Source organism: Panthera leo, chromosome A2 (genome assembly GCF_018350215.1).
Source record: "Panthera leo isolate Ple1 chromosome A2, P.leo_Ple1_pat1.1, whole genome shotgun sequence".
Classification (NCBI taxonomy): Eukaryota; Metazoa; Chordata; class Mammalia; order Carnivora; family Felidae; genus Panthera; species Panthera leo.
The window spans coordinates 149,338,865-149,364,448 of record NC_056680.1 but is presented as its reverse complement, the minus strand read 5'-3'; the positions used below and the strand labels follow the sequence as shown (position 1 = coordinate 149,364,448).

The following is a 25,584-nucleotide window of genomic DNA, read 5'->3' as shown; positions in this document are numbered from 1 at the left end:
GAACTATGTCCTGACTCCAAGGTATGCTGAAAGTACCCAGTGTCATGGCACCTCTGGGGACAGACCCTACCTGTCCTTTCTTCAAAGGCCCGTGGCCTGGGCTCCAGCCAGGCTGCCCCCAGGACCCCCGTGAAGAGGAACACAGCAGGAGCAGGTGTGTGCCTTGGCATCCAGCCAACCCCTCACACCAAACAACCCTGAGGGACTGACACAGGGCCACACTACTTTGCAAATACTTTATAACCATCAGAAATGGAAACCATCCAAATGCTCTGGGACAGCCACTCCAAATTGTCCCGGAAGGCCGAGGCAGGTACAGCTTTGGCTGTCGGCATAGTACTTGGAAGCCACCCACCGCCGTTCACCCCCTCCCTTCCCAGCCCTTGTGCGTCACAGGTCTTCATCATCGAAGGTCTCCATGCACCTCAACATGATCATCTCATCGTCAACGGGGAGGTCTGGTTCCTGCAAAACACAGGGTGGAAGAGGATCAGTTGTTATTTAAGGAATCCAGTCCCCAGGCAGATGAGAAGGCCCCCATGTCTCCCCGAGAGTCCACCCCATCTCTTGCTGCATCTTCTCTAGCTTCCGGCCAGGAAGTAAGGGCTACGGGGGAGGGCGGGGGGCAGGTCCCTTTTCCGTTTCACTCAACTCCACACTCTATGATCTTCAGAAAGGGTTTTCTTGGCTGCTTTTCCATCCTGGGGGTTTCCAGGATCGCGTAAGAGGTGGGGGGTGGTGGACAGCATCGAAGCTTGTTCCAAATGCCCATCAATGGAGGACAGTGAGTTATGCCATGGTGCACCCACCGAGGGAATACCATGCAGCTATTTGAAATTAAAGGAACGAGATGGTTCTGTCTCTGTGGGGTATACAATTTAAAAGGAAAAGTGTGAAGTACAAGGCAGTGTGCAGAGTAGACTACCATTTGTGTTTGAAAGAATATATAAATATCTGTAGAGTATCTCTGGATGGCTGCACAAGAAACTGGTGACGGTGACTGCCTTTGGGGAAAGGAATGGGGGCATAGCCAAGGGACGCTGGTAGGAGACTGAGTTTTCTTTGTATATCTTTTGGTAACTTTCAAGTTTTAAACTATGTACATGGGTTGACTATTAGATAATTTTTTTAAGCAGCAGCACGGTGTGTGTTTAGCAGGGGTTTTTTATTCCCTTTACAATGGCCCCCACTGACCTGACTCGCTATTACCTCTCCCCCTAAAAGTATGTTCCTGGGTTTTGCTCTTCCTGTCTTTCCCCACCTTGGCAGAAAGTGACCCCTGTAGTTTGTTACCCTGCTGGTCAGGGGCCGGTCCCCTTGGGCCCCGGGAGGCATCCCTAAGCCCAGTCAACCACCTCGTGAATGTGGGACATAGTCCCCCGGGTGATGGCCAGCTTGGGAGAAGACTCTGCTGACGTCCTCGCTCACGGTGCTCTACCGAGGAAGGCAGGGTGCGTGGGGAGCCAGCGTATCCGAGAGGGAACCAGGTGGTCTCTAGGAAAGTCATGTGGGCCCTTCATTCAGGGTGAAGACCACAGCAAAGCTTGAGAAAAAGAGGGAGTGGAGCACAGGGGGCGCCAGGAGGCCAAGCATCCCAGGAGGGGCCACACACTCAAGTCTGTGTCACACCAAGGGCTTGAATGTTGTTCAGAAGGGTCCAGTTCCCTAAGCCCCCGAAAATGGTGTCCAAGGCGTTTTTGAGCTGCAGATTTGCAAAAGCAGCAGGTCGCGAGAGGTATCTGCTGGTCTTGGGTGCTGAATAGTAGCCTATCCACCCCAGTTCACGCCCACCTGGGACCCTACTTGGAAAGAGGGTCTTTGCAGGTGTAATAAGGATTGCAAGATGAGCTCATCCTGAATTTAGGGGCGGCGCTTAATCCAAATGACTGTTGTCTTTATAAGAAGATGCGAGGGACTGGGAGACACATGGAAGAGAGAAGGCCATGTGAAGACAGAGACCATGACTCGAGGGATTCAGCTGCAAGCCAAGGGCTGTGGGGGCCACCTGAAGCTAGGAAAAGGCAAGGCAGGACTCTTCCCTAGAGCCTTCTGGGGCGGCATGGCCCTGCACCTTCTCTAGCTTCTGGCTACATTTGGCCTTGATTTGGTCTTCTGGCCTCTAGAACTGTGAGAGAAGACATTTTTGTTGTTTTGAGCCAGTCCTAGGTGCTGTCCAGGTGCTGAGTGCTAACACAGCCTTCCTAGGACACCATACAGGTGCTAATTAGAGTTTCATCCAACGACCTCGGTCAAGCTGACAGGGGAGGTGGATGGGGAAGAGAATGAGATTTCCCTCTTTATACAGCGTATGGTGAAGGCTGGCGGCCTCCTGCCCCAGAGCCACCTGGCCAGCTTGTACAAAATATGCATTCTTGGGGCCCTGCCTCACAACAGTGAATGAGAATCTCGGGTGCCGGGGCACCAGGAATCTGCATTTCCGGTTAGCTCCCAAGAGGATTCAAGTTCGAGCATCCCTCTGCTTTATACGGATACCCAGTCCTGCTTGGTCTTTCTTTTCTACCATATGCGGGGAAAAGGAAGCAGGGAAAGCAAAGACTGGCCTCGGTAAAGTGGACTGACTTTCCTGTGTCCAAGAGAAGGCGGACACAGCAGTAAGGGCCGGACGGCCAAGAGCTGATGGGTGGTGCGGAGCAAGCGGAGGGGGGGCCCTGGGCCCCAAGTGGAGATTCAGAGTGGTCTCGGCAGAGGCAAGGAAGGGTCAGTAGGAAGAGGGCCGCTAATAGGATGATACCTTAACCTATTGAAAAGCTGTCCTAGTTATTTTTAGACAAGCATTGTCATTATTACTGCTTACTTTTTTATTTCTTTTAGTTTTTTTTATGTTTATTTTTGAGAGAGAGAGACAGAGCACGAGCAGGGGAGGGGCAGAGAGAGAGGGAGACACAGAATCTGAAGTGGGCTCCAGGCTCTGAGCCGTCAGTACAGAGCTTGACTCAGGGCTTGAACCCACGCACCGTGAGATCATGACTTGAGCCGAAGTCGGACGCTTAACTGACTGAGCCACCCAGACGCCCCTATTGCCTACCTTTTTAAATTAACAGTTGTGTCTTTGCTAAATTCGGAGAGAAATTCCTCGGTTATGAATCCGAAGCGGCCTGTGCCCTTGGTGCCTCACACCTCACTCCCCTCCCCACATGAAAATTTCTGGAACGTACCTTCTAATGAAGACGCAGTCAGCTTTTGGGAAGCGGAAATTAATGCCCTTCAAAAGCTGACAGCAAACATTAGCACAGGGGCTCAGAAGATGACAGAACAGCTCAGCCCCTCCAAAAGCTGTCACCCAGTCACACAACATTTACAAATGCCTGCCAAGAGCCAGGTCCCCATCTCAGGCCTGCCCGGGGAACATCCGTCAGTCTCGTCCCTCAGCTTCCCTGGACATCTTCTATTCCCCAGGGTGCATCAGGCTGACTCTCGTCTCGAGAGTCCTTTCTGGCATCCTGCGGGAGGTGAGCGGAGGCCTCCCATCGCTCTGCTCAGTCCTACCTGTTTTAACTGAGTGTTAACGCAGCAAAGGCCTTTAAAAAAATCGACGATCTGCATGTAGAGCTGAAACTTCTCCTCTGGATTTTCTGGGTTGCTGCCGGCAAATGCTGAACTGACAAAGGAGAAGAAACAGCAAATATTTAGAATCCTAATCTTCGGCCTCGGCTGGTACCCCCTAAAATATGTGGCTTACAGGGTGAACCACGCACTTGGAAGCACCCGGCTGAATTCTCAGACAGCCTGGAGGTCTGCCTTGCCGCGGCTTCAATGGAGCCCACGGGAAAAGAGAGACTACAGGGAGACTGGCTCCTGCGCCCTAATTTAGCGTTCTGAGCTGTGGCCTCTGGAAGAAGGGAGCTAAACTGCCTCTGTCCCTCAGGCTCGCCCTCGCATAGCCACGCTCCACGGTCCTGGTCCCCCTGTGGCAGCTGACGGAGCTCAGGGGGCATCTGCCACACTTGGGCTCAGTCCCCTGAGATGCCTCCCCTCGGTAGGTCTAACACAGAGCACCAGCACGGAGAAGGCCTGCTTTGCAGACTCCTTCCCGCTGCCTTCCCAACAACTTCAAAGAAGCCTCGAGTCATGCGGGGAGAGCCTGCATGTTGACCTCACTTCCCCTGGGACCGAGGTCCCACAAGCCGCGTAGGAACCCTCCGGCAGCAATCCATGCCTTTTCCAGGGAGAGCAGGAAACATTTTTAATAGGTTGTTCTCGTGTTCCATCGGCACAGTAAGGAGTTCCAGGTTGGCGAAGTTGTCTCCACAGCCCAAGCCCAGCTCAGGAACAGGGACATCCATCCGCTTCCAGCCCGTTTCAGCAGAACCAAACCCCACACACAGCTGAGAGGAGCTCGAGTCACCTCATCAAACAGCTTTGGAGAGTTTGGACAAGTCTGTTGAGGCCGAGTGGAGCAGGCAGGTGGGAGGGACACAGGCTGATGTCAGGTGACCGGGGACAGCCTGGCCGCATGGCCTTGGCGGAGAGTGGGGATATTTGTTGGGGTATGAGGACAGGAATGTCTCCTCACTCCCAAAGAAGAAAAACTAAATAATCGGGATTTTTTTTTTTTTTTTTTTTTTTTTTTTTAGCCATGACACGGGCGCAGGTACCTGTGCCTATAGGTTAGAAGACCACAGCTTTCCAAAGCAACAAAGGAATTTGCGTCCCAATCAAGCTCTCTTTGCGAAAAGCCCCTGTGCTACGGATTTAGTCAAGCTGCTTGTTTGGGAGTCTCCCCAGATCCTATTTTGTGTCTTCTCGCTTCATGGGGTCAGCTGTCCCCTCCTCCCCTCTTCCCACCTCCATCCCCAGAAGCACCGTGAAAAGCCACTTCTCCCCTGTCCAGCTCAGGGCACGGCCCGTTTCCACATTGGCCCAGCCTCTCGGGGCGGGGTGGGGGGGCCGGAGCCCCTGCCCACCTCTCAGACCAGACAACCGCAGCAACCTGCCCGTGGCCCCCCTCACCCTGGGAAGATGGTGCAGTGTGCACAGCCTCGAGCTCATGACCCGCTGCGTCTCAGCCCTGGGCCAGGATGGAAGCATTTTCTACGTAGAAGAAGCCTCAGCTCAGTGGCACGATCCTAGGACCAGCCCGCTTCGAACCACAGACAAAAGTGGATCTCTAAGAACTTCTGCGGAATTTTGCGCCCCTCTGTGGGGCTGCAGGGGAGCGGCCCCTAAGCATCCGCGCAGGGGTCCACACACACACTCACACTCTTTCATACCCCTTTCCTCACCTAGAGCTAGAAGTACTTGGAGCCTCACTTTTGTCCAGGAAACTTGCCACATCGAAGGCATCTTCAAAGAGTATCTGAAGGAAGGCACAGAACGTGATGTGTCAGCACTAGTTTGGCACCTGCTCTGGGCCGCTGGCGGACACGAATAGAAAGGCTCTCTCTTTAACCCTCACTCCCCAAAGGATGGGTATGTGAAAGCCGGGGCCCAAACACACGATCTCTGCTTGGTGACCTTCCCAGGCCGTGCACAGTAAGCGCTTGCCCGCCCAGAACAAAGTGCCAACCCCAGAGGTGGCCACAAGGGACGGGGGAGCACCAGGGACTGCGGTCTCCTCTTTCTAAAGAAGGTGGGAGCCCAGGCGTGAGACGCAGCAGCCAGAGTCAGGCTTCAGTTTGCCCTGGGAGAGGGCTCATCTACACCTCCCGAGATGCAGAGGCCACACGAGCCCAGGATCCCCAAGCTGGCAGTCATCTATCAGCCAGGACAGCCCTCCGAGAGGTTGGGGGCCCTGGGGTGAGGCTGCAGGAGGGCCAGCTCCCAGTCCTGCCACTCACTAAGCCGTGTGACTTCAGACAAGTGACCTCATTTCTCAAATCCTCCTCTTATGTAAAGGGAATCACAATAGCGCCTACCCACAGGGACACTGCAGGAATTAAATAAGATGAGGTCGGTGAAGCACCCGCCTCCGAAACGTTAGCTATTATTGATATTAATCTGCTTTATAAAAGAAACACATGCTCATCGTGAAGATTTTGGAAAATAGAAACAGAGAAAGAAATGAAAACCACGGAGAAGCCGTCCCACCCAGAGAGGTCTATTGTTGACACATTGACCTATTTCCCTCTGGTCATTTCCTGGGGTGTGTTACATTGGATATTTCGATTTTGCAGTCTTGTTATTTAGATGGCTTTCAGTCCTGCTTTTGTTTACTTTCTTGAAGAATATTAAATATTCCACAGGAATGTGATATATACACTTAGGAATGCAAGGATTAGCAAATAAAAATGCAGGATGCTTCGTTAAATTTGAATTTTAAATAAAGAATGGTTTTTGGTTTTTTGTTTTCAGTACAAGAATGTCCCAGATATTGGGCGGGACATTCTTATATAATTTTCACCAGGGACGCCTCCCTGTGTCTGACACCCCATTTACGAGGGCAGTCACCCTGAGAAGAGGAGAGGGAGCTCTCTGGCCCATAGCTGGCAGGTTCTGGGAGGTTCCATAGGGTCTCTCCCCTTACCTGAGACACTGTTCTATCTCTGGAGGTCTTGTGTCTGTCTTTCTTATCTTCTTACAATTTGCTTCCCCTGAACTGAATCCCTTGGGACTCTGGCCATGTGGATGGCCCTTCTTCTTCTTCTTCTTCTTTTTTTTTTTTTTTTTTATTTTTTAAATGTTTATTTATTTTTGAGAGAGAAACCGATGGCAAGTGTGAGAGGGGCAGAGAGAGAGAGACAGAGACACAGAATCCAAAGCAGGCTCCAGGCTCTGAGCTGTCAGCACAGAGCCCGACGTGGGGCTTGAACTCCCGAGCCATGAGATCATGACCTGAGCTGAAGTCAGAAGAACTGACTGAGCCACCCAGGCACCCGATGGCCCTTCGCCTGATCTTTTAGACATTTTATGATGAACCTTCTTTCTAATATCCCTTTGCTTATCTCCAAGAGGGTCTGGGAAGAGGTCACTGAAAGGACCAGCCCAGAAGCCCATCCACTCTGTGTTCTTCCCCAGCAGGTGGGAGGCAGGGTCCTGGGCCCGAAATTCCTGCCTTTGACCAGTCAGCCCACTGAAGTTCCGGGCCACACACTGTCCTCAGCTGTGCATACGGCTCTCAAAGCTAGCCTGGCCGGGGGTAGGGGTGCCCTGCCAGGCTCTGTGGCCCTTCTGGAGCACCCAGCACACTCATGGGGCCTTGGTTCTCAGACCCTCCCAGGCACACCTGACCCTGCATCCAGGAGCTGGCCCCAAACACAGTTGTTCTGCAGCAGAACATCTCCAGATGGACCAGGAGCTATAAAGACTTCACTGCAACTAAGTTGGAAGCCAGAGTAGTGACTGGCCCTGCTCTGGGTGTAACTGTTCTCTCTTCTGTTCACCTGGTCACCCAGCCCTGGGTTGGCCCAAGCCTAGGGATGGCAGTGAGGCAGAGCCCTCATCTGGGCACTGCTGAGGAACTCTGCTGCCAGAAGAATGTGAGCCCTTAGCCCTTTCTGGAAAAGATCAGCTGCTTCCATGATTTGGGGACATTAGATTCTGGGTTGGGTCTGCCCTTCCCTGAGGAAAGGTTCATGCCGCAAATGCACATACACGCCTGTACACATCGGTTTACAGCTTGAAACGCTTGTCCGCACATTTGGCATATGTTTTCCTTTTGCCTTCTTTGTGTGAGACCTCAGGGCTAGGCGATTCAGGGCTACAAAGACATCGAGGCTGGCTGACATGCCTTGGGTATGAGGTCTTCAGCGACTGGTTTCCTGGCCCCGCTTTGACCACTATGGAGGAGAACTCAGGAACTCTCGTGGTGAAGCCAACATTAATGGACAAATAGGTGAGAAGCCCAAGTCCAACTGGGGGAGCAGAGGGGACATACACAAAAGCTGACTCACTGTTGCATATCTGCACTGAGAGTTCCTTCCAAAATGCCCTCATACATCAGTCACCTGGGGTGTTTGTTAGAAATGCAGGTTCTGGGGCGCCTGGGTGGCTCAGTCGGTTGAGCTTCCGACTTCGGCTCAGGTCATGATCTAGTGGTTCACAGGTTCGAGCCCCACATGGGGCCCTGTGCTGACAGCTCAGAGCCTGGAGCTTGCTTCGAGTTCTGTGTCTCCCTCTCTCTCTCTGCCCCCCGCCCCCACTCGTTCTCTCTCCCTCTCTCTCTCTCTCTCTTTCAAAAATAAACAAACATTTTAAAAAATGAAGGTTCTGAGCCACCTGAGGGGTCAGGTACTCCACTTCAGTGGGTCTGAGGTATTAGCCAGGTACCTGCCTTTTTACTAGACTCCACTTGAGAAGGATCAGGGGAGATCACGGAAGGCTGACCATAGACAGGTGACCAAAGAAAGATTTGAAAAATTCTTTGATGAAGGAGATACAACCTCTGAAGCAGGAGCTGAGCATCCTGGACAAGCCACCTCACTCCTTAGGCCTCATCAGTAAACCGAAAGCCCTGGACTAGGTGACTGACATCCTGTTGCTGTCCGGGCCCCGGGCCCTGAGGGCTGGGCAACTTCCTGGACGATGGAGCATTTCAGGGCTGTATCCCCAGGGTCCCAGGCACTACGAAGCTGTCTGGCTCTAAGGCTCCCCACAGAGCCACAGAACATCTCCTCAAAGGGACCACCCACTAAGGGGTGCTTGGAAAGTCAGGGCAAGCAGAGGGGTGCGGCTGACCTGGTGGAGGCCATGGTTACTAAGTGTCCTGCAAAGCACAGGACAGGCGCAGAGAGCACAGAACTGCCTGCCCCAAGCTAGAGAAGCAGGTCAGAAGGGCCGTGAGGCGGCAGCAGCCTCCTGAGGCTGTTCTAATTCTGGAAGCGCAGCTGAGGGGCCCGCTTCGATTTCAGCATTGAGTGACCACTAATGCCACCAGACACACTGCTTTGAGAGGCCAATAGTCGATAGTGAATTCCTCTCTTTTCACTGAATGGCAGCAATGCTCTTGGGGGTGGGAACTGAGCTCCTCTTAGGGATTGGGCCTAGCCGGTCCAAACATAATACGTTCTCGATGATGTCAGTCATTGGCTCAGTAATCTGGCAATCTGGCCAATGGGAGGGCAGGAGAGGTATGGCAGAAATTTCTGGAAAAGGTCTTCCTTGACCATTAAGAAAGAGCCACATGAATCTTTCTCTCTCTTACCTGATGTGGAGGAGGGACTATACAGCTCAAAGGCTCCTAGCTGCCATTCTACAGTCACACGGGAAGGTGGGGAGGGGAGACAAGGTGAGGGGTCAGCCTTACGATGAGGCAGAGCAGGGAGAGGGGAAGGACCAAGTCCAAGGCGACCTCACTGAGACTAATGGGAAGCCCTCCTGACCTTGGGACTCCCTGCATGGGAGAAGCACCTTTCCCTTGATGGTTTAATGAGCGAGTAACTGGCAGCGAAAACAATCCCAGCTGATAATGACCTTTTAAGCCTTCTCTTCTATGGTCCCTGTGGAAAGCTCAGGAAGCAGGAGAAAAAGGAATGCCATTCTGTGGTGGTAGCGCTTAGGCCGGGAAAATCAGAAACACACGGCTTGAGTCAGAATTTAAACACTACCTCACATTTGGTAAATGACCCCAAGCAGACCCCTGGTGTCTCCAGGCCAAAGGCAACAGAATCGTTCCCACACACTCCTCCCCCTGACCCAGAGACGGTCTGCTCACCTCCTCTGGGGTAGAGACGAGTGAGCAGCTGGCTCCTTGGCTGTCAACCCCACTGTCCTTCACGCTGCCCTCGGCACAGCCTGCCTCCTGATAGGTACCAGCAAGGCCCAGGAGGCCGCTGTTCCTCTGTGCCCAGGCCTGCAGGAGACTGGTCTTCCTCTCCTCAGAGAGGTTCTGCCACAGGTGGGAGATGGCTGCAGAGACGATGGGGAGTGTCACCTCCTGTGAGGAGACAATCCCATTCCCGATCAGAAGGTCCATCATCTGTTTGTAAAAGTTGAGATACCTGGAACAGAAATGGCATCATCTCCCAGACCTGAAGCCAGTGGCCGAAGGTCCCTCCCCAAACCGTCTCCTCAGGTGTCCATTAGTGGGGTGGTCCACACCACACGGGCAGTGCCACAGCTCTGTGGTTTACCAGGGGCTTAGCCTTTCTAGTCTGCATGCCCCTGACACTTGGAGAGCAGAAGCCATCTGGGGGGCCGTGGAATGATATAGATCTGGGCTCCAGGGTCCTTCCCCCACGTCTTCCCAGAGTTCCCATGGAGCTCTCTGCCTAATAGAAGAGAGAACAAGGAGCCCACGCTCCCTGCTCACCTCTCAGCCCATGGGAAAAGTGCTTATAATTCTAAGCCCCATGAATGTGCAGCCATGATATGACGCTTGCTTTATTTCAGGGTCGGAAAGGCTCAGCTGTGGAGCGAGCCTCCTTCTATTGGCCTCCAGAAGCCAACATGGCTGCCATGGGTCTTAAGTCTGTGGAGGGGCAGTGGGTGGCTGTTGGAGTCCAGGCCAGTCATCCACTGTATTTCTTACTATAAGACCAGTAATGCAGCTGGTGTGTGTGTGTGTGTGTGTGTGTGTGTGTGTGTATGGGAGTATTTGGTCCTCCTAATCCCCATCATAGCCCCCACAAAGTCACCCCAAATAAATACCCAGTCTAAGTAAACTCAGTGTATGTGCTGTGCAATGTAACTTCAAGATTATTTCTCTAGCTCTTCTGCCAACCCCATCCCAAGCCCCTAACATATGGAAATTCTGGAGCTTCCTTGATTTGGGGCCTGGTCTGGAAGTGCACCGGGGATGCAGCCTGCTGCAGACAGAGCCTCTGACCCCTTCCCCACAAGAGTTCAGGCCATGCGTGAAGCCACCCTCCCAGCCGTTCACACCGTTCAAATTCCATGAGGTCTGGCAACAAGGTGACTGGGGAGTGTAAGGGCTCCACTTTCTTCTCTTCTTCCTCTTCCTCTTCTTCCTCTTCCTCCTCTTCCTCCTCTTCTTGGTCTTCCCCCTCTTCTTCCTCCTCTTCCTCCCCCTCAGCATCCTTCCCAACTGCCTCAATTGGGCACCAGTTGGCAGAGCCATTATGACAAACCTTATTTGAGACCAGGCTGGTGAGAAAACAGAAACAAGACAGCCACAAACTAATGCCCCTCATGAACACTGACACTGACATTCCGAAGACAATTTTAATGTGAGCGTGTGCACGTGCGTGTGTGTGCGCACATCACGACCAAGTGGGGTTTATCCCAGGAATGCAGGATGGCTGGCTCAAACTTTGATGAAATTCCATCAGTGGAATTCACTGTAACAACAGACTTAAAGAAGAAAAACCAAACGATCCCCTCAATAGATGCCGAAAAGCACTCCTCAAAATTTAACATCCATTCATGACAAAGACTCTCGGCAAACTAGGAATAGAAGGGACCTTCCTCAACCTGATAAAGGGCATCTATGAAAAACCTACAGCTAACATCATACTTAACCGTAAAAGACAAAATATGTCTCTGCTAAGGTCAGGAACAAGACAGGGATGTTCACTCTTACCACTTCTATCCAATATAGTACTGGAGATTCTAGCCCGTCCAACAAGGTGAGCAAAAGAACAAAACGATACACAGATTGGAAAGGAAGAAGTAAAACTGATTTTATTTATAATCTATGTAGAAAATCCCAAAGAATCTCCAAATATGTGACTAGAACAAAGAAGGGTGTTTAGGAAGGTTGCAGGATACAAGGTCAATATATGAAAACCAATAGTATTTCTATATTCCAGTGGTGAACAACTGGAAATTGAATTTTTAAGAAGTGCCGTTTGTAACAGCACCCCAAAGCACTGAATACTTAGGTTCACACCAAAACCTCAACCTCAAAAAGAAAAAAATGGGTAAGTTAGACTTTATCAAAAATTTCAAATTCTGCTCTTCAAAAGGCAGTTTTAAGAGAGCAGAACAGCACGACACGATTTGGAAAACCAGGATTTGTAACCCAGAATCTCTTCATCTGATAGGAGTAATCTCCAAGGCATCATGTTAAGAAGCAAGTGCACCAGAAGAAAACCTGGGAAGATTCTTTTATTTTTAACATTATTTTTTTAAATGTTTATTTTATTTTTTGTTAACGTTTTTATTTATTTTTGAGACAGAGAGAGACAGAGCATGAACAGGGGAGGGTCAGAGAGAGGGAGACACAGAATCTGAAACAGGCTCCAGGCTCTGAGCTGTCAGCACAGAGCCCGACGCGGGGCTCGAACTCACGGACCGCGAGATCGTGACCTGAGCTGAAGTCGGCCGCTTAACCGACTGAGCCACCCAGGCGCCCCTTTAAATGTTTATTTATTTTGAGAGAGAGAAGCAAAAAAAGAGGGGTAGAGAGGGATTCCACGCTGAGTGGGGAGCTGGACGTGGGGCTCAATCTCGCTACTGTGAGATCATGACCTGAGCTGAAATCAAGAATTGGATGCTTAACCAACTAAGCCACCCAGGCTCCCTTCTTTTTTTTTTTTTTTTTTTTTCGTTTTTAAATTTCAGAGCACAGGAAGCCTTTCTGAGTAACCATAACAGATGGACAGATGAGACTTCATTTTTGCATGGCCAAAACAAAAAGCAAAAACATCAAAAGCAAAATAATAAAACAAACGACCAAAGGATAATTATTTGCAAGTCATATCCTAAAAGATGGCTGGCTAATTGGTCTATACAGAGGACTTCTACAGCCATGTGGGAAAAAGACAACCAACCCAACAGGCAAATGGGCAAAAAATTGGCACTAAAGGTTGCCAGGAAAAGAAATACAAATGATCTTGAAGGAAGACACTGAATTTCACTCCTAACTTAATGAATTAAAATACAATAACTATAAAATATAATTAATCTATTCCTGAGCTGATGCCACACTTTTAATTGCTGTAGGTCTATAATCTATCTAGAGAAAAATCCTAATTATTATGATTTAAAAAGAAATGTAGCCATTCTCACATGGGCACATGATGTAAGTATCGATCAGATTTTAGTATGGGATACAGGGTGTATCTTAACTTGGTAAGGGAAGGATGGCTTACGGAAATGGATGGGGTTGGGATCAGTGGCTGATCATTTAGGAACCACCAATGCAGTTGTCTGCCTCAATGAGATGATCCCTCCTTTGCTGATTGCACGGTGGTGCCTGGGGGTCTTACCTGTGATTTCCAGAGTACATGCTGGCATATTCTGCCTTGACCTCCTCTAAGCTGTTTGCATTCCCGTCCTCCAGCTTGAAGGATTCTATTGGGGAGGTGAAGGCAAGGGTCACAAATGGGGAGGCCCAGCCTCTGTCGACTCCCTCCTGCCCTTCTGATCCAGGTGGACCGTGAGTGGTCCCTGAGCCCACCCAGATTCGGGTTAGGGTGTCAAGGGTCCAGTTTCACCTCTTCTTCTAGAGGTAAGGGGGAGAAGTTTCTTAAACCGGCCCTTCTCAATCAAGACACCAAAAGTATCCCTTTTAGAAGTTGGTTTCCACCAGCTTAGTAAACCCAAATTCCTCGCCAGCCACCGTTCCCACACTGAGTGCCAAGAAAGGGAGCCAGGCTCTGCTTTTGGGCGTGATAAGTACCGGTCCGCTTCCTCTCTGGTCTCTCAAGATGGGATCAGGTACCTGATGGCTTCCGTCTGTCCTGCCAGACTGTAAGCTCCCTGAGTGCAGGGGCACGAATCTCCTTGCACTCCTGGCTTCAGCACAGTGCCTGGCACACGGTCGGCACGCAGGAAATACCTGCTCACTTGGCTTAATCCAATCACTCTGCTTTCGGTGGAAAGACCAACCAGTCTTTCCCTGGGAAGGAGACGGGGGTGGCCGACAGGGGTCCATTACCTTTCATCTTCAGAAGATTGTCCAAGGTTTGCTCCAGCTCCTGAATATGATTCTTCGCCTTATTCAAAACCTGCCACTGGGAACCGAGACAGACAATGCTGAAAAGCCAGCCTTCCACCCCCGAGGCTGCGGTCTCGTGGACACAGGAGTCCGTTCCACAGGCTGACGCCATGCTCCCTCAGATGCAAAGTCACATTCCTTGACATTGTCAATAAAAAGGTCGGGAAGTTTGTTCGGAAGCATTTAATTTGTATTCTGGAGACGGTTCTCACAGAAATGCTAAAATATTTGGCAACGGGGCTGTGTTCTGCAAACTACTAGGGCTTCCGAAGGGCAAACAGCTATATATGCTCCTTGAAGATGGAGTGAACTGTGGCCGAACAGCAGCCCCAGGCTGGCACCAAGACCCAGAACTAACTTCTGCTCAGTTATCGCAATGAGCAACTGGCTGGTTAATATGAAATAAATAGTTCTTATTTGCTAGATGCATACACTTCAGCTGATCAAAAAACACCAAATCCCCTGTCAACTTGAACTCTGAATTTCCTGTTGCTGCAGGGCTAAGTCACAAGCATTCCCCTCCTCCTTCTCCCCTTCCTTCTCTCCTGTGTGTAATATTCCTTTAAAAAAATTTTTTTTTAACGTTTATTTATTTTTGAGAGATAGAGACAGAGCATGAGCGGGGAAGGGGCAGAGAGAGAGGGAGACACAGAATCCGAAGCAGGCTCCAGGCTCTGAGCTGTCAGCACAGAGCCCGACGCGGGGCTCAAACTCATGAACCACGAGATCATGACCTGAGCCGAAGTCGGATGCTCAACCGACTGAGCCACCCAGGTGCCCCTATTCCTAAAGTCAAATGGTGATTGCAAGATTATGCAAACACAAGAAATGCTAAATACTGTTTATTGGCTGACCACCGATAGCTGTCCAGAGTTCCATACGTTCATCAGGCAAGTGCAACAGGCAGAGCTGTGTGTTCGGCCCCTGGGGACACAGAGTAAATCAGATGGCACCTGCTTTCCAGCAGGAAGGACAAGGCAAGCGTGGAAACGACTTGTAACACAGGCTAGAATTCAGTAGGCACCAAAGGGAGTAGAAGCCGAGGGCCGTGGAAACGCGTGGGAAGGGACACTGATTCCAGCTGGAGGCGTCCAGACGACCTAGAGCACGGCAGCCGAGCAAGCAGGCCGAGCTGAGCTCTGGAGAGCGCAGTGTCTCGAAGGCAGGCCTCCACGCAGGGACAGAGACGGGGTGGCTGGGGACGTGGGCCGCCCCAGGGGACTGGGGAAGCCAGGTGTGGCCAGGGCCGGGGCAGGCAGTGCGAGAGGAAGCCAAAGCAGCCACGGGCGCACAGCCCCGGTGCCGTCCCAGCGTCCCGCCTGGTGCACAGAAAGGAGGCTTGAGGGGAGCGAGAAGCACGACACTCTGCTGCCCCCAAAACCGCGACAGGAGAATGCAGTTGATGGCGAGATCTCGAATACTCCTTTTATTTTATTTTGTAAATGTTTTTACATGTTTATTCATTTTTTGAGAGAGAGAGAAAGAGAGCGCAAGCGAGTAGGGGAGGAGCAGAGAGAGAGAGGGAGACACAGAATCCGAAGCAAGCTCCAGGCTCTGAGCTGTCAGCAAGGAGCCCGATGAGGGGCTTGAACTCACGAACCACGAGACCATGAGCTGAAGTCAGATGCTTAACCAACTGAGCCACCCAGGAGGCCCTCGAATACTCCTTTTACCTGGTTCCCAGCATCTCAGGCTTGTTCTTAATCAGGATGAGGTGAGGCCTTTCTGGCCCTCTGGCCCAGACACCCCATGCTCACTTGCAGTCTTAGAGGGCCAACACAGAGCCATGGAAGCCGGGTGCTTCCAGAATGTTCTTGGCAGGCTAATTAGGACCTTAGTTCTGGGTTGAATTATATCCCTCTGAAAAAGATATGTTGAAGTTCTAACTCCCAGAACCTGTGAATGTCACCCTGTTTGGAAATAGGTCCTTCGTAGACTAAACTAAAACGAGGTCAATAGAATGGGCCCTAATCCATCCAACGTGGCTGGTGTCCTTATTAAATGGGGAAATTTGGATGCAGAGACAGACGTGCACAGAGGGAGGATGAGGTGAAGACACAGTGAGAAGACGGCCAAGAAACTGGAGTGGGGCATCTCTAAGCCAAGGAACACCAAGTAATTGCTAGCAAACGCCAGAAGCTGGGAGGCAGGCAGGCTTTTCCCCTAGAGCCTTCAGAGGGAGGGAGCATGGCCCTGTGGACACCTTGATTCTGGACTCTGAGCCTCTAGGACTCCTAGACAATACATTTCTGTTGTTTCAAGCCACCCTATTCCTGGTATTTTGTTAGGGCGAACCTTTTCTTCATGCCTATGACGAAGGCAGAATTCAGGACTGTCCCTCAAGCAGGATGAGGGAAAAAGGAGAAGAGAGAGAACACCTGGTCTGCCTGCTGTTTCCTGGCTGTGCCATTCCAGGCAAATTGTTTACCTTTCTGGAACCTCCATTTCCTCCTCTGTAAAATGAGATCAGAATGGAATTGTGGCAGATAAATGAGGTAATACACTAGTAAGTGACCAAGACGGAAGCCATTATGACAATGCCACATCTTTCCACGCAGCGATCTTATTAGGTGCCACAACAGGCCTCTGAGGAAGCCGTTACTGTTGCCCGTGTTTAAGGGAGGTGGTGACGGGAGCCTGGCAAGTACCTTGTCTCACATGGACCCAGGCCAATCCGCCAGGCTCTCCACCACCACGTCACGAGGTACAGACTTTAGGGGGTGCAAATATAGAGGAAAATATAGTTTTCTTCTATATTTGACTTCGATTATTTACTTTGGGGCCCTGTTCTTTCTTTGGTCATGCTGCCAGTCTGTGCACACTACTTCACTGGCCAGTGACGGGGACTTTGGGTTTTCGGCGCATCCCTGGGCACAGGTAGCAGATTCCTCCTCGGCGAGGGGACACGGCGCAGAGCTATGCCCAGACGGGCTCTTTGCCCTGAGCCCCCGAGCCTGGCTCAGCAGAGAGAGGAGGAACAGTGGCCCCCGCACCTCTCACCCTCCACACCCTTCTACAAGAGTAGGCAGGATCTCTGTTCAGATTCTTTCACCCAAAAACCCTCTGGGCCCTACTCGGCATCTTGCACAAAGGTGCTTGAGGTACCACTCAATCAAGCCACAGTCACAGAGGCCCTGGCCCCGTGCCAGCTGACGAGGAATTCTTGTGTTGGCCCTCAGTGAAAGAAGGCTGTGTTAGCTCCAGCAGCAGGAGGCTGGGGGCTCATGCCCCTCAAGCGGTCCCTGTCCTTAAATGCGGCTCCGCTGAAACCCACCAGCCCACGAGGGAAAATCTGCTGGCTAGAAACTGTCGCAGGCAACCGGCTGGTCTCTGGAAAGACCACCAGGTCTGGAGCCGGGAGCTGAGGCCCTCCTCCCGGCCCTGCCACCAACTAGCTGACAGGTCCCTTCGGACCCCTGTGCCTCCGCTGTTCCAAGAGGGCAGGGGGAGCGAGAAGATCTCGGGGCCCTCTCCCCTACTGGAGACCTCCTATAAGGCTCCTCCAATAACACGAGCTCTGTTCCTTCTAGCACCACCACCCGAACCTTCCTCCATGCTCTGCCAGAGGCACTAACAGGCAATAAAGAAGCTATCGAGGGAGAAAGGCAAAATCAAGAGCAGGAACAGATAAATACTTACCCAGAGGGCTCTGCTGCCTTGCGGAAAAGATCTGGTTGGTGCCCAGAACCAAGTCGCACGCACGTGCGTGTGTCTGTGTGTGTGTGTGCACGCGTGTGTGCATGTGTGCGTGTGTGTTTGAGTGGAGAGGCAGGGTCCCGGAGCAGATGCCAGAGGTCACCCCTGTCCGCTCGAGGGACAGACACAGGAGCCGCTAACCAGGCCTCTCGGGGTGTTATTTCCCTTCTGATGCCAGGCTTGTCTGCTGCGGGCAGGGAAGGTCCAGCTCACGCGTCACCCACGTGCAGCCACACGCCGTGCGCCACGAGGTGCCCGCCTCTGATCACTGACCCCATCCTGACTGCAGCCCTGAGGGTGGGGGTGGGGGGACTGGGGGCTCCAGGCCGGTCCCCACCTCACCCCACAGTCCCTCCACGTTGGAGACTTTTCCTCCCACACCCAGGTCCCCTTACCTTTGAGGCTGTGAGATCAGACTGGGAGTAGACCATTTTCCGGAGGTTGCCGAACAGCCCCACCAGGGTGGCTCGGTGGCGGGCCTGGGACAGGCGTCGGCGGGCCACCCTCGGCTCAAGCTCCCACAGCTGTGCCAGGGGCCAGGGTATTGCTCTGCCACTGGGGTTACTGCCTTCTCCAGAGGTCGCCATTACAAGCTGCTATGTAACAGTATGCCCTTCTTTGGCCCTAAATAATAAAAATACAGTACTAAAGAAAGAGGAAGGCAGACTGAAACAGAAAGGGGTTACCACTCCCAAGTAACAGGTCCCAAACCGATGAATATAATCAATAACATACACAATAAAGAACAGAGGACACAAAAATCCGGAATTTAAACTGGACTCCTAAGAACACAAGCTGCTCATATTTGACTTACAGTTGAAGGGCACTGCTGCTTTACCCCAGGGGTTTTCCAGAACGTTGCAGGTACTCACCAGACACTTGTTAAATTGACTGGCCGTAGCCAAGGAAAGCAAGCCATACCCCTGAGATCTCATTCCTTACAGTCTGTGAAAAGCTGAACAGGCATGTGTCCACACCCTTTGAGGTCTTTCCTCCCATGAGAATGCACCCCTCTTTGATCTAGGTAGTGGTTACACGGGTATATGTACAAAAAGAAATCCATCAAGGTGTGTCCTTAAATTCGTGAATATATATATATATATATATTCGCAAATATATATATAATCTCAAAAAAGGAGAGATGCACTTTTATACCTGTGAAAGCAAAAAGTCACATAATGACAGAGATTTAGAAGCAGGTGTGCCTTGGCCTGCTGTGCATTCTGAGGATGATCATTAGGTTGTCACATCTGAGTTTACAAAGCAGGAGCCCTCCCCTAGGAGAGGCAATTCTGGGATGTATCCATAACAGTTTTAGTAAAAGACAGGGACCAAGGTCTCTTACCTGAGTCATAGACTCCTCCTTCAGGCACTCACCCCACCACCCAGAGGACAGCCAGCCCTTTGAACAGAGGGGCCACATCTTCATCACCTCTGTACTCCCAGAAGGTGCTCAGTGCTGGGGTTTTGAGTGAATTCTAATGGAAGCCCTCCACTGGGTCCCAGGCTTCCCTGAGCTCGGTCCTGCCTGCCACCCAGGGACATTCCATGACCTCAGCCTGGGGTTTGCTTGTTTTGATGTATGTCAATCACTGGGGGGACTGTAGAAAATACACACGCCCAGGCCCCACCTTGAAAATACTGGTTCGGAATCTACTGGGCCCAGGCGTCTGGTGGGCAGCCCGCTCCCCAGGTGATGCTGATATCTTCACGGTTTGAGCCATCACTAGGGCCCATACAGCAACACCTCTCTCCAAGCACCACATCTGGCAGCTGGGAACGAAGTCTCCTCCATAGAGGGAATGTCAGGGAAGGGGGCTTGAGAAAGCATTCCCACTAAGTTCTACAGGGAGAACCAGCCACAGAGACAGTGAACCCAATCAGGCAGCGTGGGATTTGTAAAACACCTTTTAGATCAGAAAACAAATCTACCAACAACGTAATTTTCACCAATGGGTCGATTTTCCCTCTCTTCGCTTCTCAAAACAATGGCAGGAAGATAGTAAGTGGGTGCCACTACGTCTGTGGGTGTCTGTGCCACTGATCTGTGAAGCTCCTGTAACATTTATTACCCAGAATGCCACCATCAGTGCACAGAGGACAGCCGCAGAATCTGCACAAGCCCATCCAGCCTGATGGCTGGGTTAAAAACTATAGCCTCACTTCCCAGACACTGACAAATCTTTAATAGGGAGCAAAGTGAAACAAAGAAACTTTTGATTTGCCTGGGGAAGAAATAAAAATCTTTTGAACCGAAGAGCATAGGTTTTCTTTAATTGCTTAAATTAAGAAGAAATGAATGTGCCTGGACAGCAGGGAATTTAGGTCAGTGAGCAGAAGTAAAATAAACACTAGGATTCTCCCAGGATCTAGAATTCTCTAAGGGTCTCAAAATACTGACACCAAAGGCCCCTGGGCTTATGGGAAATCTGAAGCTCTCGCGGTGCCAATGCTGGTAATCGGGGTTTCCTCCCAGGCTTCTCCCCAAACACACTCCACCCAAATACCTGGAGGGCTGTGTGGTTTCAGTCACAGGATAAGGGTTGTGACCCCCTGCCTCTTGCAAAGGGGATGGACCCCCTGGGCCAGTCTTCACTGCCTGCCACTAGGGGTGAAGCCAGTCCCAGAGCATCCTGCCCACCTGCCGAGCCGGGGCCTCTGCCTCACCCTGCCTGCCCCAGGCGCCCCGCGGTCAGGAGTCTGAGATAGTTTCCCCCTTGAGGCAGGAGCAAGGCAGGACGCAGGGATGATGGGAGAGGATCCTTCCCTCAAGCCAAGCAGATATGAAACTTGACAAGACCCTGTGCAATTTTAAACGTCCTGCTCCTAAATGCCATCCTGCTCTCTGCTAGGAATGAGCTGGTAGGACCTCCAGAAGGCATGCGTCTCGAGTTGTCTTTATTAACTTGCGCTGTGCACCTAACAGGAGCTGAGGTGTAAGTATTGTTCAGACAGAGCTTTTTGTTGGGATAATACAGGTGGATCTGGCCTGTCCGCACCTGTGGTCTGTGTCAGGGGGTGGCTCACGGGGTGAGTACCGCAGAAGCCACAGTCTCGGTGGGGGGAGGGGAGAGCAAGACCCTCCTTCTGCCTTTTCCCCAGGTTGGCTCTTCTGCTAGGAAAGGGGGAACCAACTGTAAAAATGAGGTTGAGAAGGGATCTTTTATTTACGACAGAACAGAACAAAAACAAACCTTTTCCCCTAAATGTCCTGTGCAGGGGCCACGTGTGTTAAGGAAACTGCCCCCAGAGGTATAAGGACAGCAGAGTCCCAGACTCTGTCCCCGGGACCTGGAAATCTGCATTTTGATAGCAGACTCTCCCATTTTCCTTTCCCTCACACCAATAACAGAAACATTTGCTCTCCTGCCCACCACCCTCTATTCTGTGGCTCCTGCCTATCTGCCCCGGGATGCCGCCCCTCCTTCTGTCCCCTGCCCCCCAGTCTCTACCTATTGAGAAGTCAACCTGTCCTTTTATTCCTAGTTTAGGCCCCAATTCCTCTAAGATGTTGGCCAGCCCCATCCACACTGGTTTCTAACTTAATCTTGTTTTGCCAACAAATTAGTAAAATCCTTGGCTGGGATTAACGTATCGGCATCTAAACCATCCTTCGCACGGCAGGTCAGAGTAAGACAGGATAGGATGACGAAAAGACCTTGGAGGCAGGGAATAACAGCTAGTCCGACCAAAACCCAAAAGCCCTCTCTGGATCCTGAGTATAACGATCTCTTGAATTCAGTTTTTGGCCAGATCCACAGTGAGAGGCACACATCTCGGAAGCTTAAAAAGCCTTCGAAGGGGATGCTGGAGAGGAGGGGAGGGATTACCCAGGGGCAAGAATCTGGATACCTCTCCTGACTCCAGAAACTGGCCACGTTTGGGGGATGAGTGTAAATGTTTGGGCAACCAAAATGTGTGAGAATCTTGGAAATTCAGGACAGAGCTAGTGGGGGGGGGGGGGGGGCAGGGCACTAGGCCTAAGAACCCACCGTGGGTGGGATGACGCTGCACTCAGAGTTGGTACCCGGCCAGTGGGATGAACTGGTGTAGGGCAAGGCCGGCTGGATTATCCACTGGCTCAAGACCTGGACTGGACCTCCAGCTCCGTGTTAATCTCCCGTGTGACTTTGTATGAGCCAAGAAGCCCGAGGTCTTAATTTGTCTGTACAAAGGAGGGGAGAAAGTCTTTAGAAAGTTTGCTGCCTCTGTAAGGTCACTGTCACGATTCTATGACCACCCGGAGCAAAGGCACGCAGCACGAGCTACTCCTTTTAGCAGAAGTGGAGTGCACGACAGAGTGGGAAGCTGAATCTGGAGGAATTCCGGGCTCTGCAGCCCTGTGGACAGAGGTTTGCTGGATACTTTTTCTGCGAAAACCCCGTTCATTCTGCAGGAAACCCGGGCCAAAGATAATAGGCATTTCAGAATGCCTGACATATATTCCCTTTTAAAAGCTTTTCACTGTGTTCAAACCTGTGGGTCAGACCAGCAAGCACATCGCTCTGCAGTCCAACAAAGTCAGTAGACAGCCTCACTGACGAACTCTTCTAGAAAGGCACTGGGACGGTTCATACCGTCCTGCCTTTTTTTTTGCTACTCCTCATCTGCAGAGCAAAGCACACTTTCAAGTTACCTTTCTCGACTTGCCTATTGAACACTAACCCGTTCCTATCAAAACACCACTTAGTACACACTTGGAGTCGACATTTTAAAAACTCCCTACACTAATTTTTTGAAAAATATGACCTCTGCCTCTTCTGCGATTCAGAGAAATTTTCATCGGTTTTTAGCATCACTCCACGAAACGTTTGAGTGTGACGCTTATGAGCACACCCTGCGCGAAAGTACACAATAGGCTGGATAATGTTTTGCAACTCCCAGGCAGCTTCCTTTGGTTCCCTACGCTTATTACATCACGTAAAAGAGAAAGCCAAAATCATTCTCAGAACTCTGTACTTTGTCACGATGCCATACACACACGCCCGCTGAAGGTCTGGCCCCAGACCTCAACGTTCACCTGCTCGGATCACGGGCACGCACAGCCCACACCTGTGCATGAACACCCACATGGCCAAGTGCACCTTTGCGAAGATGAGCCGGCGCAGTGATAGCAGCGGTTGGTCTATACTCACGCGCTGCGGGAGGTGCGTGCCCGTGCACACGACGTCCCCTCTCCCAGGACATGCGGGAGGCTGTCTGAAGCCCTGACTGACGGGACAGTTGTCGCTGGCCTCGCGCGCGAGCCAGACTGGGGACTCTAGATCCTACCCCCACCAGGAGACAGACCTAGCGCCTGGGCACCAGGCTGGGGACCAATCACGGCGCGTCCCCGGCCAACACAGCCAATGGGGAAGTGCGGTGGCGGGCCAATGAGGGTGCGGGCCGTGGAAGAAAGAATGTAACGAATTGTCTCAAGGACACACAAAAGGGGGAGACTGACCTTCTCACCTTGCCAGGTGGCTCCTTTTCAAGTGGAGGTCACGCGGGGACAGGGAGGGGGTGGGGGGATGCCTCTGCCACCCCAGGTGCCCCACACAGCCCACAGAGGACTAAAGGGAAGTTCTCTAACTGGTTCCACTCACCGGACACTGAGCCCAGTTTTCCTCATCCGTCAAGTGGGACGATGACACCTACCTTACAGGGATATCTTGAGGCTTACAGAAGACACCTTAAATAAAGGGTCCAGAGAACTAGGGGCTCCCCATCTCAGGGAAAAGATGAAAACGTGTAGGTAGGAAGGAAACCGGCATAAAGGGGGTGGGCCAGGGAAATGATGTTTTAAATAAGGGGAGAGAACTTTGGGGAGGGGGGCGTAAGAAGGTTAGAAAAGAGACCTTCAAAAGCTTGGATTAAAATATCAAGAAATAATAAAAAAAGGACTCACTCTTTGGGACAACAGGAAGCAGGCATTCTTTCAGTTGAGGGGGAAAAATTCCTTTTCCCCAAATCTAGATATACTCTTGTCTTTTGGCCTCTTTTTGCTTGATTCCCCTGCACCCGTAAATATTTCCTGATGGTCGTGACCCCATCGCATCAGCTGTGCACCAAGAGCAGTAGCCAGGCCAGGTGCCCCCTTGCTGCCCTCTGAGGGGGCCGAACTTCACCCCGGGGCAGGGGTCACACAGAGGTCTCACACCTAGCTGTGGGCTTGGTGGTGCACAGATCTGGATCCCTGTCCAGAAGTGCCCTCCCCGTGACCGTAAGGACCATCAGTGAGCCAGTCCTAGCTAAACCGTGCAAATAGGCCACCTGGCATTCCGTCCGCACTCCAGAAATTCGACTGCGGTGAGTGCCAGACTCCTCTTTAAAAGGATTTTGGGGGATTATTGAATTATGTGTTATGTACAAAGAAACTGTCACATAGAAAGCACCTGGTAAGAATCACTTACCCTCCTTTTCAGGGTAAATGTCAAATGTTCATTTCAGTTCAATTCTGCTTAGGTCCAGGCTCTCCGGTGGCCTTTGATGCAGGGTCTCTGAGGGCCCCCGAGGAACTCCTTTCTCCCCCACCCCTTCCTGGTTTCTCTCCCCCCCACCACTTTTTGCCTCCCACCATCAGCCCCTCCCCCCACCCTCCGCAGCACTGCTGGGGCCCCGGGGAGCAGAGGGTGCTGGGGAGTCTGCAGCTCCATCCTGGAGAGCCTCCCCTTTGCACCGAGAGGACACAGAGGGGCTCAGAGACCTACCTGCCTCAGGTTTTCATCTGATCAGTGCCCCCCCCCCCCCCACCTCACCCCTCAACCCACACCACACTGCCTCTCTGGATGCGCCGCCCTGGAAGAACCAGATCTGCATCCAGAAGAAATGCAGTCGGGGGGCAGGGGGATGTTACTAGGAGACCGCTTTACCTGCAGCAGCCTGATTTCTTGATTGGAAATGGAGATCTCTGTCCACAGAGATCTCTGTCCACGTCAGTCAACCTTCCCCACAGCTGTAAGGAGGAAGGCTCTGCTCCTGAACCCTGGTACCTCCCGGTGGCTCTCTTCAGCTTCAGATACAATCAGAGTTCTCCTCGGCAACATTCACACACACTGTCACTTTTGACCCTGCCCCCTCCCTCCCAGTAGCATAGATCCCTCCCTGAAATACCACCCCCCTTACACAGTAGCATAGATCCTGCTCTGAAAACCCCCCCTCCCTCCATCGGTTGGAGGGCACTCCCTTCTCCTGGATCTAGCTGACCACCAGGTCCACCAGGACGCCTCTAAGATCCCTGCATTAATGCCACCCCTGTGGGGCCACCCCTGTTCTGCGCCACTTGGCCCTGACTTTCTCGTTAGAAGAAAAGCCTTTTGCGCTTGTTCCCCATTGTTGGTCTATCGACTTCATGGGGTAAAGGGCAGGGGCCTCAGACCCTACCATTTTTACATCCTTCAAACTAAATGAGAGTGGTGGGTTGTGTATTGGGTACCCACTATGTTCCTAATCCTTATGGACAAGTCTGTGAAGAGTCGTAACTCCGTTTTACAGATGGGGAAGCCAGACTCCGAGGAGGGCAGTGATTTGTCTAAGATCTCAACATCTAAGGTTCTTTCTGGTTCTTTGCTTTCCATGGCTTTTGGGGTGACATCTAGTGAGATGACTATCAACTACCTTAGGCCAGAGAGAAATTTACCTGATTTTATAAGCTTCCGAACGAAAGACCCGCAGCTTTGAACTGAGGGCTGTGGACAGTGGCTCTTGGGCAAGGATGTAGAGATACCGGAACCCTGTGCCCTGTTTGCGGAAACGTAAAACAGTACAACTGCTGTGGAAAACAGTATGGAGGATCCTCAAAAAGTTACAAGTAGAACTAACTGCCGTATTATCCAGAAGTTTCACTACGACATATTTATCCAAAAGAAATGAAAGCAGGATCCTGAGGTGTTGGCCTCCCGTGTTCATTTACCATCATTCACAACAGCCAAGAGGTGGAAGCAACCTAAATGTCCATCAACAGATGAATGGAAAAGAAAATGTGGTGCGCACACAGTGGAATAGTATTCAGTCATGAAAAAAGATGGATGAATCTAGAGGACATTATGCTAAGTGAAACAAGCCAGTCGCAGAATGACAAATACTGCACGATTCTACTTGTAGGGGCTATC

At 51.5% G+C, this 25,584-nt stretch overlaps 2 protein-coding genes across 8 annotated transcripts in view; one reads left to right on the top strand and one right to left on the bottom strand.

Moving 5' to 3' along the window:
* The window catches only part of LOC122211972 (solute carrier family 23 member 1-like), a 57,397-nt gene extending 51,102 nt beyond the window's left edge, over positions 1-6,295 (top strand). For both annotated transcript variants that reach the window (XM_042925581.1, XM_042925571.1), the window contains one exon: positions 4,596-6,295. In XM_042925581.1, coding sequence (XP_042781515.1) covers positions 4,596-4,633 — 38 coding nt within the window. In that variant the 3' untranslated portion in view covers positions 4,634-6,295. The remainder of the gene's footprint in view (positions 1-4,595) is intronic.
* On the bottom strand, positions 375-24,452 carry STRA8 (stimulated by retinoic acid 8). Of its 6 annotated transcripts, none has more exons than XM_042925595.1 (9): positions 24,346-24,452; positions 17,890-18,118; positions 13,739-13,814; positions 13,068-13,152; positions 10,780-11,001; positions 9,611-9,896; positions 5,244-5,317; positions 3,508-3,619; positions 375-465 (listed from the first exon to the last, which is right to left on the bottom strand). In XM_042925595.1, the coding sequence occupies exons 2-9, from the start codon at positions 18,079-18,081 to the stop codon at positions 391-393; spliced, it is 1,122 nt and encodes a 373-aa protein (XP_042781529.1). In that variant the 5' UTR covers positions 18,082-18,118; positions 24,346-24,452; the 3' UTR covers positions 375-390. The 6 variants fall into 6 exon arrangements, with proteins under 6 accessions (XP_042781529.1, XP_042781525.1, XP_042781526.1 ...); XM_042925591.1 differs by lacking the exon at positions 24,346-24,452 and adding an exon at positions 22,630-22,752; XM_042925592.1 differs by lacking the exon at positions 24,346-24,452 and adding an exon at positions 22,515-22,593.
* Positions 24,453-25,584: the final 1,132 nt, after the last annotated feature.